The 19,077-nt window shown below is 40.4% G+C and overlaps 1 protein-coding gene across 2 annotated transcripts in view; it reads left to right on the forward strand.

Annotated features, from left to right (window-relative positions):
• The window catches only part of PGGT1B (protein geranylgeranyltransferase type I subunit beta), a 58,776-nt gene extending 40,036 nt beyond the window's left edge, over window positions 1-18,740 (forward strand). For both annotated transcript variants that reach the window (XM_014600954.3, XM_019484530.2), the window contains exons 4-9: window positions 132-283; window positions 4,249-4,381; window positions 7,434-7,479; window positions 10,430-10,614; window positions 10,882-10,990; window positions 18,037-18,740. In XM_014600954.3, coding sequence (XP_014456440.1) covers window positions 132-283; window positions 4,249-4,381; window positions 7,434-7,479; window positions 10,430-10,614; window positions 10,882-10,990; window positions 18,037-18,218 — 807 coding nt within the window. In that variant the 3' untranslated portion in view covers window positions 18,219-18,740. The remainder of the gene's footprint in view (window positions 1-131; window positions 284-4,248; window positions 4,382-7,433; window positions 7,480-10,429; window positions 10,615-10,881; window positions 10,991-18,036) is intronic.
• Window positions 18,741-19,077: the final 337 nt, after the last annotated feature.

Genomic DNA, 19,077 nt, shown 5'->3' on the forward strand with positions numbered 1-19,077 from the left:
CTGTATTCCACTTGACCAAAATTAGTTGCACAGAGATGAATTATAAAGGTAAACAAAACATAAAAGTTTGGGCTGCCTGTATGCATTTTGTTGTCTGATAATATCCTCTGCTAAATGTTTTTGTTTTTAAGGGTCCTGGTATATCTCATCCATACGACAGTGGCCACATAGCAATGACTTACACTGGATTATCATGTTTGGTTATTCTTGGCGATGACCTGAGTCGAGTGAACAAAGATGCCTTATTGATTGGATTGAAGGCTCTCCAACTGGAAGATGGAAGGTACAAGACTTTCTTTATAGCAAAGCACACTGGAAAATTTTGAGAAAAATGTAATTGTGGAACAAATATACTACATATTGCTGTGAAACACCTGGTTTTAACAGTTCTCCATTTACCAAAAGCTTCCTGTTATCTGTAGAAGCTAAGCTACAAATAAGTTATCAGGGGCCAAACAGAGGCAGTATAGTTTACTGGTATCCTGAGATTACTTATATTCAAAGAACAGTTATGCTTGTCTAGCATTGCAAAGGTTCCCTATTAAGAAGTCTATAGCTGTGGTGTCTTTCATTCAAGCCTGAATGAACTTTAATATGCCTTCCTGTTCTCTGATTTTGATGGTGCTCTTAGCTGAGCATGTTCCTTTGCAGGACCTATCTGAGCTTCGTTTAGTTCTGGGGAAATCTAGCTGGCTTAACCTCTCAGTCTGTCTTCTGGATATTAGACATTGAAATGTAGTGTCCTATCTAGAAAGGAGAGCTGATCCTGCCAGACTTACAGGTGTCTGGCATTAGTCAGGGGGGGACTAACTACACTGCATAAACTAATGCTGCTCTATTCCTCAGTCCCATAAATAGATCATGGGTGAACCTGTGTCCGCAGTGTATGAATTAGCTTGAAAACAATTTTTTTTTGTTTCTCAATCCCCAGTTTCTTCACGAGATGCATATTAAACAGACTTGTTTGACTTTCTGTGTGGTGCTAGACTCCTTGATGTCCTCTAAAAGAAGACTGTAGAAAAGCAACATATGGAGTGTCTGACTTTCTAGAGTTAGAGAAAAATATTTTGTTTGTAGTTCCCTGTTTGTTTTTAGTGGATGGCAGACTGATCAAATTGTCATGACAGTAGCTTTCTGATTCAGGATTTTAAAGGTAGTCAGAAATGTAAGGAATGCATTTGGTAATACGCTGCTGTTTGTACGTAGAGAGATATGAGAGAGACAGCCCTTAGTTTCTTATAACATTTTTTAACACTTAACCACAGTTGACTCAAGAAATTTTTATATGGGGTAGGGATGGGAGGAAGGGAAATTGGTGTGGGGGAAAAAGTCTTCTGTAGAAAGCATAAGCTTCTGTTGCTGTTCAGCACCCCAGATCAGTTAATAGCTTGTATTTGTTTTTAATACTTCCCTCCATCAAGGGATATGTTTGTTAGCCCACAGTAATGCATATAATTGAAAAAAGACAGGAGCCCTCAGACACCATTTGTAAAATCAGAGGCTAATGATATGTCTGTGAAAGCATAATTCTTTTGGGTTTTTTTTCATGACAGATTTTAGGGGATCCTACACTAAATTGGTAAATATATAGCAAAAATCCAAGCATTGTAGCCCATTCAGTACTTGAAACTTTAGCTCAGGGATGGGGAACATCCGCCCCATGGGCTGGATCTGGTAGGCCGGGGACTCCATTTCCTAGCCGCCCCTGCCCACATGGCTTGTGCTGGTCTCCATGGAGACCTGAGCCTTAGCCAGCCAGCAGCGCATGCGGCAGAGCAGTGTAATGGGTTGCCCTGGAGCTGCTGGGATCTTGCGGCGAGGGCAGCTTGCTCCGGTGCCAGGGCAGAGCTGCGATCTATAGCCTGCAAGCTCCAGGCAGGGGCATGCATGTAGGGGATTGTGGCTCTGCTCTGGCTCCTTGCAGCAGTGACAGCCCATCTGGAGCTAGGGTGGAGCCATGATCCCCTGCATGCGTGCCCCTGCCTGGAGAATGCAGGCTACAGATGGCAGCTCCGGAGCAAGCTGCCCCTGTCCCATGCAAGCTGCCTCTGTCCCATGCTCCCGGCAGCTCTGGAACAGCACCTTCCACTGCTCTGTCACGTGCTCTGCCAATGTGACTGAGGTCTTCATGAAGACTGGCACGAGACATGCGGGCAGGGGTGGTTGGGAAATAGAGTCCCTAGCTGACTAGTGGCCTGGAGGTTCCTCATCCCTGCTTTAGCTATTTGCTCCTAATGCAGGCTTCCAAAAACTCGACTAATTAAGTTATTCTTGCTAAGCATATGCACTAAATATTATTGACAATAAGGAAGCTCATTCTCCGTCACATTCTGCTTTAAGAATAGTTTAGCAATCAGAACTTAAACAATAAACAGTGTTGTTTTAATTAAATTACACACATACATAAAGTTAAACCAGAACACTAGCAGGTTAGAAATGTTTGCAGGGGAATGTTAGATAAAAGGCAGTATGGGCAAATTATGAAGGAGCAGGCAGCGTGTAGAATACATGTCCGTTTTATAATTCTGTGAATCCATTATTCTGATTTGTAAAAAAACATGTGTGCAGCCCCTCCAGTTGTCATTCATTGAAGAGGCTTTGTTAGTTAATGAATAAACTGTCTGTTTGGGGCTCTTCATTGCAAAAGGATCCTTTCCATTTCTGAATTATGTTTACACTTGGTTTTTGCATTGGAGCTTCCAATTCTATCATCAAACCTTCCTTTAAGTAGAAACTGTTTTTACCTCAGAGCAATTGTAAGTTAGCAGATGGTTTCTAAATCAGTTGTTAACTAGGGTGAAAGTATTTCGCATGTGTGCTTAGTTTTGAAAAAAAGAGACTTTCCCTTACCTGATAACACTCTAGTAATAAGCTTACTATAATGCTTAATGTAAGATGTTGTTCAGTGTTGCCCAAGTAACATTTTTTGTTCCCTTAAACTGAATCATTATATTTCAACATCTAAAGGAAATAGAATTGGTCTAAAAATATATATATTATATGTCAGGGTTATCCAGCTGGTAGCCTGTGGGCCACATCTAGCCCAGAATGGGCTATCAAAAAGTGTAATGAAAAATCAAAGTATTTGCAATTTGTGCTAAGATGATGCGTATAATATGTTATAGAGGACTCTACCAAGTAAAACTCTTTTCAGGAATTCAGACAAAATGAAAATATAATTCTAAATTTTATTTTAAAATCTGAGAATTCTAGATGAGGAATGAGCTGCATGTGTTTTTGGATTTGAATCTCATGTCTAGATAAAATGACTGACATGAAATGAGACAAATATTCCTATGGGGAAAAAAGTGTGCATTTGTCTGTCTAGTTTTGGTATAAGTCAGCATCTGCAGGCACATTGGATTATTAGCGTGTCTATATCTCATGCTCTTCTCTTACTGTTTGGCTCAGTGTGGTATTTGAGTTGGTGTTTTTCAAATCAAAAAGATAAATTGTTCTTTAGATTAATGTGTCAGTCAGAGGACATTTTCAAACAACTTCAGTTCACCTGCCAGGTTCATGGGTTCTAAAAGCTCCTAAGTATCCTAGCTATATATTTGAGCCAAATGAACTCTTGTCAGGAAGCAAAGCAATTCAGTGATATGGGTTTTGATGTCAAGCAACATAAAGATCGATGTCTGACTTGGACGTGTTAATTCATGCTGCTTTCATTTTCTAGTTGTTAGAAGGACTAAGATAAAATTCAAAAGGGTCACCCAATCAAAGAAACTGGATGCCAGATTATTTCCACACACAGTATGTGCAGCGCTAATGATACTGATTTAATATCTTTGTACATATAAAACCTGATCCTTAAACAGTGAATAACTAGGGCCCTAGGATTCCTACAAAGGGATTAGTAGGCAAAAAGATTCTGTTGTGGGTAGTGATGTAATATGATGTGGGTGGAAGAATGCGGGCATTGAAACATTTTATTAAATATTAATACAAGTAGTCTGACATTAGCGTAGCTAAAATTGCAAAAGCCTCTAAAATGTAAATGGTTCATTTAATCTTGTTTTGTTTGATAGAAGCATATCTTTTACAGAGGATATTTAATAATTCAATGTATGCGTGGATTAGATATCTTTCTAATCATAGTATAGTCCTTCTGGGTAGTCCAGATATATAAGGAATTTCCTCCTGAAAGGAGAAATAAATGTTGCATTATTCTGAATAGTTACTATTCATGTTCATCGTAATAAAGTGATACCCTTTTCAGTGCATATTGAAAAAAATCTCTTTCAGTTTCTGCGCTGTGCTTGAAGGTAGCGAGAATGACATGAGATTTGTGTACTGTGCTTCCTGTATCTGCTACATGCTCAACAACTGGTCAGGCATGGATATGAAGAAGGCAATAGACTATATTAGAAGAAGTATGGTGAGTTTTCCTGTGTTTATTAAAAAGATATTAGACTTCTATGTAGTAGGGAAAATCTTCAGATATTAGCATTATACATTTAAATGTGTACAATGCACAGCCCTGCTGCACGTGTGCTGTTAATATAATTATAGTATTGTATATGAGCCAGGGGTAAGAAGTCAGTTATTTGTATTTGTAAATATAATTTATTTTTAGCATATAAATGTTTCAAATTTAATTTCAAATTTTCTACCTTTGTTAAGACCTACATTTATTATATTCCATTAAAAATGTATAACTGTGCTGTATCAATGAACCCTCAGATTGGAATGAGGTAGAATGCTGTGGCGCAGTCTAAAGATACCGTAGCAGGTAAAGTAGCCCATTTGAAGCTCCGTGCTCCTATGGCTTTACAGCTTTCAGTATCCGTTCTCGATCGTTTAGACTTAGCACAGGTATCTTTGCACAGAAGTGTGTATACACCTTCAATCCCACCATATTTTAGAATCTGGTTACTGCAGTCATCCCTGATACAGTCAACACGTGAGTTAGTTTTGTTCCTGACACTGCACGTATTGAATAAGCGGGGCTGTTGCAGGATCTAAGATTCGAGTTAAACATGCCTGCAGCTCTCCTGTGCTGTGAGATGGAAAAGAATGTAACTGAGAAGGGAGACTTGTTATCATGTAGTCATTAGGTCTCTGGACGTGGTAGCATTCACAGCACAAGCACTGAAGATGTACAGTCTCTGTTCACAACCTTTACCCAAATGAAGAAATTTGTCAGTCATAAGAAATTATACATTTATACATTGGGATTTGCTTGTCTGGGTCCTCTGCTGCATTTCGTTCCTCAAGGGACCCCTCATCAGCGGGAGTATGGCCTATGTTTGCATGATATTTTGATGCTCTGTTGGCTTTACGCTTGCTAGGGAACCCCCAATGCAGCAGGGATCCTCAGTAAGGTGTTTATAGGCGATCTCTGCTTTCTAGCCTGCTATATTCATTTTTGGATTAGTGTCAAACACTACTGGATTGTATAACCTTAGTGTAAGCTTGACAGTTGAGTTCTCGTGTCTCGCTATCCAGGATAGGCACAGTTCCTCACACAATTGGGAATTGAGTCTTTTAAGCAAGCCTTTCTAACCCAGGTAAGTTACAAAATACTGTACCTGGAAAGCATTCATCCTGCTTATCACTTGGTTTACCTCTGCTTGATTTCAAGTCTGATGAATCTCCAGATCCATTGAAGTTAGAAAACAGATATTTATTATACTATCAGAAAAAAATAAAATAGAGCTGTTATTAACAAAGGCTGCTCAATTTTTGCTTTATATAGGTTGCCAAGGTGACTATTTTCCCACTATGTAAAAAGGAATTTTACAGAGTTTATAAATACAGTATTTAAAATTGCATAACACGCAGGATGCCTGAATGCTAATATCCAACGCTGCTATTAAACACTACGTGGCTGCTGTTATAAAATAACATTAAGTACAAATATTTTGCATTCAAAAATAAATTTCATGATTACATCTGAAGCAAATATTATTTCAGTTTTTACAGTTCTGGATTTCTTTTATAAACCATATCGTTGTTTTAGTGGGGGGGGTTTCCCGTACAAATGCTTCTTTTTTAACAATGTTACTTTGTTCTCATATGCACGTTAATTATCAGGCAAAATAGTTGGCATTGTTCAGTAGTGAACTACCATACAAAGATTTGGTTTTGTTTCAATATCCTATGTCACCAGTTGCAAGTAAGTGAGGCTTATTTATATATTTCAGTGCAAGTCAGTTCATAAGCTCTTCAGCTATGCAAATTGACTTGCAGCTGAGGTACAGTAATTTGTTTAGACAACAGCAAGACTGAGTAGCCATATCAGTCATTATTACAGATCTTTCCTGTTTTAGAATTCATTATTTTCTCTTGCCCTCTGTCTCTTGGTTTAGTATTGTTGTGTCAGAAGTGCAACACAAACTTAAATTTCATACAGAAAATTGTTTCCTGAATCATACATTTAAGCACGTACGCCAATAAAGGCAAATGTTTGATTGAACATTACAATATTACAGTGTACCTCTAGTCTGAAAAAGTAATCTATTTAAAAAATGCATCTTTGTACATGATAGACTAGCACTCTTTTCATTATGTCACTGACTTAAAAGTTTTTGATGTAGTATTTTTGTTGATCTGTAAACCTTAGAGTCAACTTTGACTTCAGTATTCAAGGGGTTGTGACCCTTTTTAGAAAATACAGATAGATAGATAAACTGAACAGACATGGCTTGGAATTACTAATCCCATAAACATGGAACCCACAATGCTGCCTTTATAAAAAAAATTGTGTTTTGTTTTTAAATATGTTTTTAGGCAGATTTAATACAAGAGATTTTAGCACTTAACTGATTGCTAAAGCTTACATCAGAGGGAAGAAATTACTCCCAACACTGGTATTTTTAAAGGTAGCTTTTCATAGAGCTGTTTCATTTCATCTCAAGCTTTCTTTTTCATGCTTAACAAGTATGTTTGTGCTGCATTTTCTTGTTGCTCTTATGGGCTTGATGTGTGCAAGTCTTTACTAGAGTATGTAATGTACTTCAGCGCCAAGTTACTTGTAATGTTTTGTTACTTTCCTGCTCTTGGTTTGGTGAAGATAACAGCATAAATAAGTTAGTTTCATCTTGTCTGAATTCAGAAACTACTTTCTCTGTGTAAAAAAAACACAGCTCCAGCAGAATAGATTTAAAAAGTCCCACAGAATTGGCTTTTTCTGTCCCTGTAACTTTGCAATGAAATGCTATAGAATTATTCAGCGCTTATCATGCAATGCTACTGAAACAGAAACATTGATCTTGTTTTGAGAAAACAATTATAAAAGCTGCCGGCAGGGCATTTTATTGCTGTTAACTTTTCAAGGCGCAGGTTGTTCAGAAGTTATCAGCTGGTTTAAAAATTGAATACTATGTCTTGATACAAATTCTTCTTACAAAATGAAAATATATATGCAGGATGCTGGAGATGTATGTTGATATGAATAATTTGGTTCTGAAGTGCTTTTTCTTTTTTAGTCATACGATAATGGGCTGGCACAGGGAGCTGGGCTGGAATCTCATGGTAAGGCCCTCAAAATGTTTTCTCCACTCTAAAAATGGCTATAGTGAACTTTAAGCTGCTTTCCACACTTGGCATTCAGCATTCCTATCATGCTTTCCCTCCCTTTGGATATTTTGGGTGGTTAAGGAAGTACAATAAATCCAAAGCACCTCTCAGAATGTGTTGCCATCCTTTTTCCTATGACCCTACAGTGTGACCTGTACAGGTTTGGAGGCAGAGAGAGAGAGTGCTAAACAGTTTTGCTCTCTATTGTTCTTATCTAACTAACTCTTAGAGGGGACCTAAGCTGTATATTGGGAGAGCAGCCTCCTTACAATGTTATCATTGCTGTTTTGGGAGTCCTGCAAGTGTCCTCATGCAGCAATCCTTCCTGAGGGTACTCTCCAGTTCAGACAACCACAGATAAACCCTATCATCTTTTCCTGCACTGAACCACAGAGTCAGTTGAATTTTAGGACTACAGTTAGCTTTTATAAGCAGCAAGCTGAAAAGCATGAAGTCAGAAATTCTTAACTTGCTGTTTTCAGTGCAAACATTATTTATTTGTCTGTGGCAATAATTGCTAGAGCAGCTGGATCATTTCTAATATGGAAAAACCAATGTTATTATATGTGTGCATGTATGTTAAAGGTTTGATAACCTTATAGTGAACACTGGTTCTTGCATGATATGATGATTGTTCCATGGCATTTTGGAAACAAAAAAACTCATTTCAAAGGGATTATTTATGTCTACAGTTAACAAATTTATCCATGGTTCCTTAGCATTCCACCGTGCTTTTGCTCTAGTCTCTCTTCTACGTATTGATGCTAGAATGAAGTTAGTTGTGAAGTAAAGGAGCCTAATTCTCATTGGACCCAGTTCACAGCATGTTTGTATTGCTAGTGGTGTGTCTTGATCTAAATGAGCCCACATATTGCCTCAACAACTTAATTTAGGTTCTTACCCAGGCAGTTTTTAACCTAAGTGTATGCTATGGCATATTCCGTAATAACAAGGATTAGGTAGACTCAAATAAAGTAATTCACTACCAAGTTGTAGTGTGGTTTCAGGAAATCTTGACAGTTTAGTTAGTGTGAAAGTGATGCAGAAATTACTTGAGATTCCTGTTTTGTTTCGGACTTCGGTCTATTCTCTTGAAGTCTGGAGCACCACTGTGTGTTTTGCAGTGTTCCTTATAGTTATAATGGGGTCCTTAGACTTTCATAGTGTAGACATCATCTTGAAATGGATATGGTCTTATGGTTCCCTTCTGTCCATCAGAGAAATGTTCTACATCAGCAATTTTAGGGAAGTACTTGGTGTTTACTGTCAGTGCAGTGAGAAGAAGGTGAAGTGATCAGTTCCCAGTAGGCCAGCTGCAGTGTAAGAAGCTTCATGGTGGTATATTTTTTGTTGTAAACTTGCTGAAGTGTAGCAGTGAGAGAGCCTGAAACAATGCACAACTGCTGGCAGCTTGTAGCTAGTTGGACTTTTGAGCATGAGCTAACTAAATACACTGGCAGGTTACCTACAATTTACTTCAGGAATTTGGCTACTTCAGTAATTTGATGTGGAAGTCTAGCTTTTCCCTCTGTGACCCCCCCCACCCCAGTTGAAGGAAACTGACTGATATCCGTTCTGGTGAAACTGTAGCATTAATTTGATTAATAAACCATCATTCATTGGCTCCATTGAGAGCAGTTGAATTGGAACCAGGGGTGAGGAAGGGGATGTCCTGGGAGGAGAGGGTTCAGCAATTTTCTGTTTCTGTGCCTCAAATAAATCATCCCAGCTGGAGCACTAGCAGAAAGAAGGCAAAGGTCTTTATTGTGGCTTAAAAACAACAGTGAATGTTCTGTAGAAATTAAGGGTGGAATGACTTTATCTTCCCCCTTCTTACACTGGAAATTTTTCTCTCTCTCCAACCTTATGATCCTTTTTTTCCCCAGACACAATGAGACTTATAGTAGAGGGTAGTGAATTGAAAATTTTTCTTCCCTTTAACTTTTCTACATTGGAGTGGTATAGATCATAGTTTCTCAACCTGTGGTATGTGTACCCCTGGGGGTATGCGAGACACAGGCAAGGGGGTATGTGGGTACCCCAACACACTCTCTCTCTCTCTCTCTCTCTCTCACCCTCTTTTCCTTTCTCTCTTGCCCCTTCCTCCTCTCAAAACTATGGCAAAAAATTTGGTGCGCCATGCATTGCAGCGCTTTAAATTTCCCAGTAATAATTTGGCATGCCGTGCTTTGCACGGCACCTGGGTTCAGCCCTTCTAGCTTTGGTCAACATCACCTCTAGCCCAGGTACATACTTGAGTTGTGCACCCCTGGTGTAAAAGGTGGCAATCCTACCCACACCAGATCAGACATCTGTCATATCATGGCCTTATATACACAGCCCTTCTTCCAACATATGGCACACATTAGTCTGTAAATATAAAATCCCCTGGAAAATTGAGTGTTGGGGTACTTATTAAAATTTTCAGAAGTTAGGGAGTACTTGCTACTTAAAAGTTAAGAAACACTGGTATAGATAGCTTGCTTGCTGTGTCTCTGAATTTGGCAGCATCATTTCAAATAGATTTCTGGCTTCCCATTCATTTGCTTGTTGATTACGTATGGAAACAGGTCTGCAGCAGTGAATACAGCACTGTTACATCACTGTTTACTAGTTACATGAATGGTGCAGCACTGATAGAACCTCCAGCTGTAAGGAAATTAAGCTCTAGTCATTGTAGAATAGCACATGTAATTTTTTTTGTGGCGGGTGTCTGTGCTAGACAAAGGGTTACTTTTCCTGTGGAGGTTAGATTTCAAATTAGGTTTTCTAATTAAGCAGGCGTCTGATTTATTTATTTACTTTTTGTATTATGCTGTAGCTTTTATGATCTCAGTTAGCCAGATCCTCACTAAGGCCAAATTTCTATTTCAAAGCATCACAGAGACTATTCTTCTTCTTGCAGGTGGCTCCACGTTCTGTGGAATTGCATCATTGTGCTTGATGGGTAAATTGGAGGAAGTCTTCTCTGAAAAAGAACTGAACAGGATAAGAAGATGGTGTATAATGAGGCAACAGAATGGCTACCATGGACGGCCCAACAAACCTGTGGACACGTGTTACTCCTTCTGGGTGGGAGCAACTCTTAAGGTAATACAGTAGTGAGGCATTTTTATATATTTATTAACTAGTTTAACTCCTTTATCTGTCACTGCTGCAGCATAGCTGCATCCAGTGCAGGCTGGCATGACCTTAAAATTGCTATCTTGCTCTCTGCACTTTGTACTGTACTATACTTATCTAGTACTTTTTTGCAAAAATGTAGGGCCTTAAATCTTATTAGATTTATGCTCTTTTGCACCAATTAAATATTAATACTTTTGTTCACGTATTGTCGTGCCACTTATTTCTTTTCAGCTCTTAAAAATATTCCAGTATACCAATTTTGAGAAAAATAGGAATTACATCTTGTCAACTCAAGATCGCCTTGTTGGTGGATTTGCAAAGTGGCCAGACAGCCATCCAGGTAAACTACTCTCACAAATCTGGGGTATTTTTTATCTCCCAATTTAGTCCAATAGGTCTCTCATACTTTTTAATTGTTTTCCTCTCAAAAATGTGGGCAATAGAAGCTATAAAATATAACTGACTGTCATAACATGAAGTATACACGTTTCCCTCTACCACTTTTCCTTGTTTATTGCTGTAGCAAATTAGTCCCTTACATAAAGGGGACATAAAACAGAGTTTTGACTCTGGATTGCATTTTCTTTAGTTTTTCTGATCACTTTTTAACTAAAGAACTTGTGTAATAAGTAACCTTATAGTCTTAACAGAGACCGCAACTGGAGTGGTTCTGTCCACATGATAATACCCCAAAGGAAGTATGTATTCACCATAAGGTTTCCAGCAAAAGAATTACTGCATGAGAATGTATTCTTCTTGAAGCTACTTGTATTTGCTGTGCTGCTTTGTGATCAGTCACCATCACCATAGTAGAGCCATTCGTCTCTATCTTGATGTGCTCCTTTTTTTAGCACACTAAAAAACAATCTGATTAAAACTTGAGCTGTATAAAAGATTTCTCGTACAAAGTTGTATGTATGAAGGAATATGGCTTAAGGCTGGTAAAGCTAAAGATAAACCTTACTTTCTTCGGGTTTTCATTAAGCGCACACATGAACACTATGTAATTCCCTTCAAAGCGAGTCTTCTCTGATTCTGCTGCCAAGGCTCTCTTTTGAAGGTGGTAGGCTTCTGTGCATGATTATAGACAGGCTGAATGTGGAACTGGAGGATTTAGAACTTCAATCTCATGATTAGTGTAGGATGTCTCTAGAAAACTTCACTGGTATGCCAAGCACTTATTAGCTCTGGCACCTTGTGAAATACAGCTTATTTCTTAATACTTACTAGCCTTGGCAGCTGGTGTGACCTGTATGTGTTTTACGCAGTTTTGCTGCTTTTGAATATCACCTGTGTGCAACTTCACAAAGCTTAAGTCAGATATGAGGGAGGGAATGCAGGTCTGCTTTGAAGAGTGACCTCATGAAAACTGTATCTTACATTTCCACTTATGCATGTCTGTGGCTTCTATTACAAAACTGCATGGCTGAAATGGTAACTGCCATCCCTGAAGAATCTGCCTGACATCTGAAAGTTAAGCTTTGTTCTTTCTGGCTTGTACAATATCTGCATAATGCAGATTTTTCCAGCCTAATGCTGTCTTCAGTTACACCCTTTGTCTTCAAAACATACCATCAGGATGAAACAGCCCTGTTACTTTCACTATAACATCTACATCTAGAGGTGGGAAGGACAGTAGTCCTGTAAACTGAACTCAAGTTTGTTGATGTGAGAATCAGGAAAGAGATGGATCACTTTCCTTGAGCTTCTTTGGTTCTGCAAGGCTAAACATAGAGGGGTGTTAAACTTGCCTTTGTCACTGAAGTCAGTGAGTGAGACTCTGTATGCCCCAGAGCAAGTCTATTTAATATGTGGATGCTATTTTTGTATAGTCATTTTTCAAGTTTTGATTCTGTTCTGATCTCCTTTGACTTCTCTATTGATATAAGAGTCTTTTTACGTTTTGATCTTTGAAACTGCAACCTATGTCAGTATTTTGCGGCTCAAATAGTAATCTTCAGGAAGAATGATTACATCTAAGTTTTGTGAAACCAAGGAAAAATTGTACATAGCTAATAAATATAGAGATTTAATTTGGTGATACCATATTGGTTGTAAAGTTACTCTGATTTGATTCTCCCCCCACCCTTACTTCAGTTGAGCATTCATATTAATAGGTGGTCATCTCATGAAACCCTAGTTTTTGAAATTAGGATTGAAAGCTTGAGATTCCAAATGTTCTGGCTTTGTACAGTTATGATTCTAGCTCTTGAGCTGATGTCAACTGAAGGGTGGGGGCGGGGGATATAATGGTAAGTAGAAAGACAAAATGTTATTTTTTTTTTTATTTCATGGACCAAAAAGAATACAAATAGTTTTCAGCATTAAGAAAATTAAAACTCAGTCATTTCTAATCTTAATTTTCATTGTACTAAAGACCAAAGAATTGTTGGATCTTCAGTCTATCATGCTGTTTAGCACTGGTTCTTAACTTACTATCACCAAGTCTGTAGTTATGGACCAGTATAATTCTAGACCTCTGGGCTGGGAGCTAAGAAACTTTTTGTTCTATGTTTGTAGGATCCATTGTAGTTAGCTGTGCAGCTGAACACCCATTCAAGATTGTCCACAATTTGAGAGCACAGTACCTTAAACCTCTCAGAACCCCAGTAGCAGTTACTGCTCTTTTGCAGATGAGGAAGGGGAAATGTAGATTTGTCCAAAAATTTCATGTTAAAGCAGGAGTAGAACTTCAGACATCAAGTTGGCTTGTATGTTAATCACTAATAAATCACATGCACTTTATTGTGCTTCCAATTAGGTAAGCAAAAGCAGACTTTAGTTTAAAAGGTTTTCAGATTTACATATTTAAGATTGACATCTGTCTTATGTTAATTTTGCTGGTATCCAGTGATAAGTGATCAGTGCAAGAATTTTTTGTGAATAAGCCAGTTTTGAAAAACAAAGAATGACTTGGTTATCCTTCACTACTTATGCATCAGTCTTTTCTTCAGGGGAAAATAGACACCAACACAATTGCCTGTGTCCCTGTTGGGCCAAAACAGTGAGACCTTATTTGAGTCTTATAGTATACACCTCAGTGTAGTATCTGAACTACCTAAACTTTAAAATTCAATGCAAAACTAAGAAAATGAAGAGTGAATTGAAAGTGTATATAAAGGCACAGATGAAGCACAAAGAAGACTGGAAATAAATAATTACTTTGATTAAAACACAAGGATTAAGAAGAACATAGAAATAAGCACTTTGAAAACATTAAAAGTAGAGGTGCATTGACATATCGGTTCATACTGGATCGGCACCGATAAAAAGAAAATTGACGTTATCAGCAATTGGGTCTTTTTGGCTAGTGTGGCTGATAATGTCACCAATAAATGTCACATGCATGCATGCATGCAGCTACAGCATGCATGTGACCAGGAATGCAGCCTGACAGTGTGGAAAGCAGCGTCCAGTTGGTAAGTCGGTGGGGAAGGAGTGTGAGGAAGGGAAGGGGCATGAGGGATGCAGATCAAGGCCCACATAGCGAGGGAGGGATTGGGACAGGGGCAGGTGCTACCCAGCCAGAGCAGGGTGGGGCGTGGGATGGAGCTGCGGAAGGCTCATCTGGGGGCGTGGGGCATTGGAGAAGGAGGCGGCTTCTCACCACTGCGCACACCCCCGGTGGAGGCATGGGGAGCATGTGCCCCTTGGATTTGTGCGCGGGGCGAGGACGGACTGCTTACTGCAGGCCTGGGGCCAGGGGCTACACCAGCCTCTTTCCGGCATGGGGATGTGACGGGTGGCAGCAGCACTGGAAGTGGGGGCTATGGGGTGAGTTATAACCACCCCAAAATTTGTTATAATGTTAGCTACAAATGTCCAACTTGGGATCCTTAAAATTCTGGTTTATTAGGCGGATTGAAACATTGTAATGAAGTTAACTCATAAACCTTGGGCTGGTCCACACACACACACACACACACACACACACACACTAGCAAGCTACAAGAATCCGGTATACCTATCCTACAAGCGCTGGAGTCTGCCGTCGATGGCCAGTCGAGGCTTCTTTCAGCATGGTGTTATCCTCCAGAAGGGGGTCACCGGCTGGTCCTTCTGGCTGGACAGGTCTGGTCGAGTTGGAGATCAAGAGGGTGCCACTGAAGGTCACTTTTCACTGCCTTTTATCTGTCCTTAGCAGACTTTGGTGACTCCCCAGTTTTCAGGGTTGCCCAATCCAGGGGTCATGACCCTCGTGGGACTTCCCCCCTTGGTGGCTACTGGATGTCATCTGTCAGCCCCAGGGGTTGTCCGCATGTACGTGCAGGTTTGGGAGTCTGTTTATGAATTTTGAATAGGGCTCTGGGAGCAGTCGATTTGGAGATATTCAGCCCAAAAGTTGGTCCCCAGCATTGATTAACTCAGGCCAGGGCTTCTAGCCCTTGATCAGTCAGGTTTAGAGATTTCCCGGTTGTTACATTGTCTTCTATTGAGTTCTTCCCTTGGTTGATCTGCAGTTTTCTTAGGTGTTAATTGCTGCCTGCTACCGTGTTACACATTCAATCACTGATTCACTTGCTCTTTCAGGGGCCAGCCTGATACAGGGAAGGGCAGTTTGATTCCTGCCCTTGTTAACATTGTTACAATGTATAACTTATTTATGAAACTAAACACATTTAGTTGAAAGGTGAGGAGTATAAAATATAAGCTACAAATGTAATGCCATGGCACACAAATAGATAAAAATACCAAAATACAGGGGGAGATACAAAATGCACACTTACAAATTTCAAAACACAATTCCTTATCTTAAAGTGAAAGAAAGAGGAAGGAAGAAAAGGTAGAAGAGGAAAAACATATCCAAGGAGGGGAGAGCAACTGCAGGCAAGAGGAAAAGGGGGCTTTCTGCTATAGTAGCATACCTGCCCTTCCCACCCAGAGGACAGCTCTGGCCCAGCCCCCCTGGCAAGGAGAGGCTGGTACAGCCTCTGGCCCCAGCCCACAGCAGGCAGCCTGCCCTTGCCCTGCACACAAATCTGGGGGGCACATGCCCCCCCATTCCTCCCCCTGGGATGCATGCAGCAACAAGGAGCTGTTTTCCCCACCCCCCATCCCTGTGCACCACCCTGAATGAGGATCCATCCACTGCCCCAGCTGGGCAGTACCTGCCCCAGCCCATTCCCTCCCTCACTGCTGGGGCCTCAGTTTGCCCCCCACTATGCCCCTTTCCTCCCTCAGGCTCCTCCCCCCCCACCGCCCTGATAGATTTACCAGCTGGATGCTGCTCTCCACGCTGTCAGGCTGTGTATCGACTGTCAGATCAGTATCAGCTGATATGGCTGGTTAATAATTAGCCAACGGTATTGGCCAAAAAAATCTTTATTGGTGCACCCTTAATTAAAAGTGAAGTTATGAGTAAGTGTAAACTGAGACTTGTTTAGGAAGCACTGTAAATGAAAGTTGTCTTATCCAATCATTGCAGGTCTAAATGTCTTAAATTATTAGGCGATCTGCTGTCTATATGACACTTTCACTAAATTTTGGTTGTGCGACCATTCTAGCCTTCAGAAGCCTTAACTGATGGTGACTGACTTGTTTCAAACAAAGTTATGTCAGAATAGGTATGTTTTGACCTATCCTAAATTCTGCATTAGTCTGCACTGTTCTGCACTACTTCACAACCTCTTGATTAAGCCTACTAGATAGCCATGTATGGACAATCAGGCAATAGTTTGTAATGGGGTTTTAGCAAACATTCTTCGTTTTTTTTCCTGTGGGAGAGCTCTCTATGGCAGACATTTCCCATATATAGTGAATTATGGTCTGTCTGCACGTTAATGAACTTTAATGGAGGATTCTTTCATTCAGTAAAGATCAAAACATTTGGCTGGCGTTTGTGCAAATACATTCTTGAAAAATCTGTTCAGTCACCGGTGAAATTACAGTGAAACTCACGTAAGTATTTTATGGAGCATTGATCTGCCTGAGAGAGTCAAGTTAGGAGTATCTGTTTCCCATGGGGAGTGGGGGAAGTGTGGGGAATTTTTCTGTGTTTATGGTGGTATTATGGTCATGGTTATAGTTCCTAGTGTTCATATATATCTTGCTGTTTCAATAATTCACGTCATCTCATCTGCAGAGTCTCCTGCTGTACCCAAGAACAGTGTTCTTATGCTAAAAAATATCTTGTGCCTATTTGTAGCAGGAAATGTTTAGACCAGTGGTGGCCAGCTTGTGTGTGGTGTGTGGCAGATTGGGGAGGGGACATCAGCGGCAAAATGGCAAACAGGGCATGGAGCAGAAAAGCAGCAGCATAGGCAGGTAGCATGGGGCAGGAAACAAAGCAGAGCAGCAGATCATTTGGAGAGCACAGGGAAGGAAGAAGAAAGAGCAGCAGATAAGCAGGGAAAGGAGGTCAGAGTAGTACTCAGGGAGGGTGCAGGGCTAATTTATGGTACTTCTGCCAAGAGGGTCAATTCTCACTGCTTGAGAATATTGACTCTGAGAAACATACTCTTTAGGTAGGGCCATCTCCTCTCTAGGCTGAAGTAACTGCTATTAGTTGGCAGAGGCCTTTGCTGAATAAAGAAGGTGAGATTCCTAGAATACATTCTCAGATTTCAGGCCTTTGCTCAATACTCTTTATGACCTAGTCAATTACTGTGTTTTCTTATGTGTAACACCCTTTTTCATCAAAACCAACTGAACATCCACTCTTAAGAAGGCCAGAAATATGGTGGCTATGGAGCAGCGGTAACATTAACTGGTGCAGCTATGGAAGCTATGACAATTAAAGGTACCACTGCTCCCCTGCCACTAAATTTCTAGACCCATGGAGAGCCCCTCCCCCCAGCTGGATGACGTGTTCCTACCTGCTAGACAGGGCAGTGCATGGGGTTAGTCTGTGGCTGGACTTCACACGTGCCCCTAGACTTATCTGGCATGCAAGACTGGCAACAGGTTTGGCTCCCTGGCTGCTACCACTGGTTTTCATCTAGGAAAACTCTTTTCTTCACCCTGCCTTTAAAAACAAGATAAATATTATACCAGGGGGCCATGGTTTATGTCAGGGGTTCTCAAACTTTGTGATACCGCAACCCCGAGTGCTGGATGGTGGGGGATGGGAAGCTCGCATGTGGTAGCCACTGCTGCCACTCTGCACAACACTTCCCCACATCGCTGTGCGTACCCCTTGGGGAGTTTGCGGCCCCCTTTTTAAGTTGCTCGGTCATGATCCACAGTTTGAGAACCCCTGGTGTATGTGAACAAATACAGCATGAAATATTTAGATCTGTAGAATAATAAAGCAGAAAGTGAAGGGCTTTTCATTTTCTAATTGTTCATTGCCTGGCTAAAAATAAATTGGAATTTAGAACAGGTGACTGTGTTGCTGCATGGTTCACCACAAAGCTCTTACTATATCCCTTTTTGTCTTGTTTTCAGATGCTTTACATGCCTATTTTGGGATCTGTGGCCTGTCATTAATGGAGGAATCTGGCATTTGCAAAGTTCACCCTGCCCTGAATGTAAGCACCAGAACCTCAGAGCGCCTTCACCACCTCCATGAGATCTGGAAAACTAAGGACTCTAAACAGTGTTCAGATGACATGCATATCTCTACATGACTGATTTAGGCTCAAGTTTAGTGTCGTAGCATCACTGTAGCCCAGGGTTAAAAGCCATGTATAACCAATGTGCTCTTTAAGTGCTGGAGTCCTACAATCAAATCCATGTTCCGGGCATCACTTTGATAGCGGACAGCCTTTGGTGAGTTATTTGGCACTGGGGTAAAAGGAAATAATTTCAGTTATGTAGAAGTTCTTTGCTGCAGGCTCTGTAAAGGCTCTTCAAACAGCTTGTCCTTCTAAGAAATCCCTTGAAGCAAATTTAACTCTTCAGTTTATATTTTTTTTGATTAGTGCATACTGTGTCAAGCTGTGTAACGGGAAAAGTATTTTCAAAATCTGTTTACATATCATACAGTATAGCACTAAATTTTGGAGTTCTTAATGACCTTATTATTTGACACATTTTTGGGTAGAGAATCTCCTACATTAAGCCTCATTAAAGGTTACCTTTTTTCATCTACTTTCAGATTCCATAATCTTTGTAAAAAATAAAATAAAATAAAATTATTTTATTCAATATACAGTGGATTTCTAAAGTTATTAAAATATTCGTAATCTCCTTGCACAGCTCCTGCAACAAGGAAGTAGACCAGGGATAGGCAACCCCTGGCGCATGTGCCAATTAGTGGCATGCAGAGACATTTTTCCCCAGCACACGAGGAGGTATGTGAGGAAATTGTTTAAAAAATATATTTTTAAACAAGTTGCTGCTCTGGGTTCTCCTGAGCAACTGCAGGTCCTAGCACCATGGCAGGCATGGGGGGGTGAAGTAAAGAGAACACAGACAGGGATGCAGTCTCTGTTTTGCTAACCCTAACCCCTGTCCCTGGGCTGCATCCCCCAGCCCAGGCTGGCC

The sequence above is a fragment of the Alligator mississippiensis genome, chromosome 3 (genome assembly GCF_030867095.1).
Source record: "Alligator mississippiensis isolate rAllMis1 chromosome 3, rAllMis1, whole genome shotgun sequence".
In the NCBI taxonomy this organism is placed as follows: domain Eukaryota; kingdom Metazoa; phylum Chordata; order Crocodylia; family Alligatoridae; genus Alligator; species Alligator mississippiensis.